The sequence below is a fragment of the Aplysia californica genome, unplaced genomic scaffold, assembly GCF_000002075.1.
Source record: "Aplysia californica isolate F4 #8 unplaced genomic scaffold, AplCal3.0 scaffold00568, whole genome shotgun sequence".
Taxonomy (NCBI): domain Eukaryota; kingdom Metazoa; phylum Mollusca; class Gastropoda; order Aplysiida; family Aplysiidae; genus Aplysia; species Aplysia californica.
This window is the reverse complement of record NW_004797838.1, coordinates 438,653-440,591: the sequence shown is the minus strand read 5'-3', so window position 1 is coordinate 440,591 and position 1,939 is coordinate 438,653. Positions and strand designations below refer to the sequence as shown.

General features: G+C 47.4%; 1 protein-coding gene across 1 annotated transcript in view; it reads left to right on the top strand.

Moving 5' to 3' along the window:
• LOC101858212 (eukaryotic translation initiation factor 2 subunit 1) overlaps positions 1–1,939 on the top strand; it is a gene marked incomplete at its 5' end in the record, with an annotated part of 8,463 nt that overhangs the window by 1,276 nt on the left and 5,248 nt on the right. Inside the window, 2 exon segments of the mRNA XM_005107007.3 lie at positions 119–198; positions 1,434–1,582. Of these exon segments, the coding sequence (XP_005107064.1) occupies positions 119–198; positions 1,434–1,582 (229 nt within the window).

Genomic DNA, 1,939 nt, shown 5'->3' with positions numbered 1-1,939 from the left:
TATCTTTCTCTTTCCATCCGTCCCCATAAACACGTATTATATTCACTCACTCACTCACTCACTCACTCATCTCTGCACCCCCACACCCGCCACCCCCACCCACCCCCTCCTCTCCCAGAGTACATCGACTTGTCCAAGAAGAGAGTGACCCCTGAGGATGATGAGGCGTGCCATGCTAGGTACACAAGAGGGAAACTGGTGAGTGGAAAAGGGGGAGGGAGGAGGAGGTGGAGGAGGAGGAGGAGAAGGAGGAGGAGGAGTGAGAGAGAGAAGGGACGGGGAAGGAGGGAGGGGTGGTGGGAAAGGGGACAGGGAATGAGGAAGAAAAAGGGGAGGGGTGAGGAGGAGGAGGAGGAGGGGGGAGGATAGGAGGGAGGGAGTAAAGAGAGGGAAGGAAGGGGGAGGGAGAGGGAAAGAGGAGGGGAAAGAGGGAGGGAAGAAGATGAAAAAGTGAATGGAGGGGAGGAGGGAGGGGGAAAGAGTGGATGGAAGTAGGAGAGAGGGGGGAAGGGTGGATGGAAGGAGGAGTAAATTGGGAAAGAGGGGTGGAGGGGAGGAGGGTTGGGGAGAGTGGAAGATGGTGTCATGATGTCATTGTAGTGGGGGCTGCAGTTACTGAAAGTTTCATTATAAACAGACAAATTGAAAAAAAACAGATCAATTGAAAAAAAACCAACAATGAAACAAACAAGCAAGCAAACAAACAGACAAACAAACAAATGATCCTCTACCTTCACCACACAAGCCCAGTCGTTGGTGACATCATTAACAAACAGACAAACAAACAAATGTCCGCCAACCGCCACCTCCTAGGTCCAGTCGCTGGTGACGTCATGAACAAACAAACAAACGAACAAACAAATGACCCTCAACCACCACTGGCAAGGTCAAAACTCAACCATCCCTACCCAAGTACTGTCGCTGGTGACATTATAAACAAACAAACAAACAAACAAACAAACAAACAAACAAATGTCCCTCAACCACCAACAACAGGTCCAGTTGTTGCTACCAACAAACAAACAAACAAACAAACAAATGACCCTCAGTGGGCGGTTGGTAGGTGCTCTGGTGTGGTTTGCTCCTTCTTCCCTGTCAAAAATCTGTCGTCTCTTTCCCCCCTCCTTCTTTTTTGTGTTTGTTACTCACTTGTAACACCTCTAATCCTCGGCATTTATATGACTTTATTGTGTTGCAAGTGCCGTAAAGCTCTTACTAAAACTAAAAATAAATGACCCTCAACCACCACCACCCACCCACCCACCCACCTAGGTCCAGCCGCTGGTGACATCATAAACAAACAAACAAACAAACAAACAGACAAACAAACAAACAAGTGAACAAACAAGCAAACAGACAAACAAACAAATAAGCAAACAAATAAACAAACAAATGACCCCCAACCACCACCACCCACCCACCCACCCACCCAGGTCCAGTCGCTTGTGCTGCGAACGTGCCAGAGACTGGACATCCAGGATGCGGGGTCCGTGTTGGGAATGTTCGAGAAGACGGCCTGGTTGCTGGACACAATGGCGGGCAGGGAGACAGCGGCCCTTGACGTCTTCAAGGACGCAGTGCGGTAAATCTGTCCCCGTAGTTTTATGCAAAAAAAACTATGAAATCATGCAAACTGACCCCAAGAATGTGAAAATATGCGATTCTATTAATTTTATCAAAGAATGATAAAGGAAAATAATCATAAATTATGCAAAAAATGATCAAATTTTGCTAAATTATGCGGGGGAAACTTTCCACCAGTTGTATGGTTGTTGGGTTGGTCGGTTGGCGGTTTGATTGTTGGTTGCTTGGTTGCTTGGTTGGCTGGTTGGCTGGCTGTTTGTTTGTTGGTTGGTTGGTTGGTTAGTTGGCTGGTTGGTTGGTGGGTTTAGGTGGGGTTTTTTTTTATTGTTTTATACGTTGGAGAGAAGAATGGGGG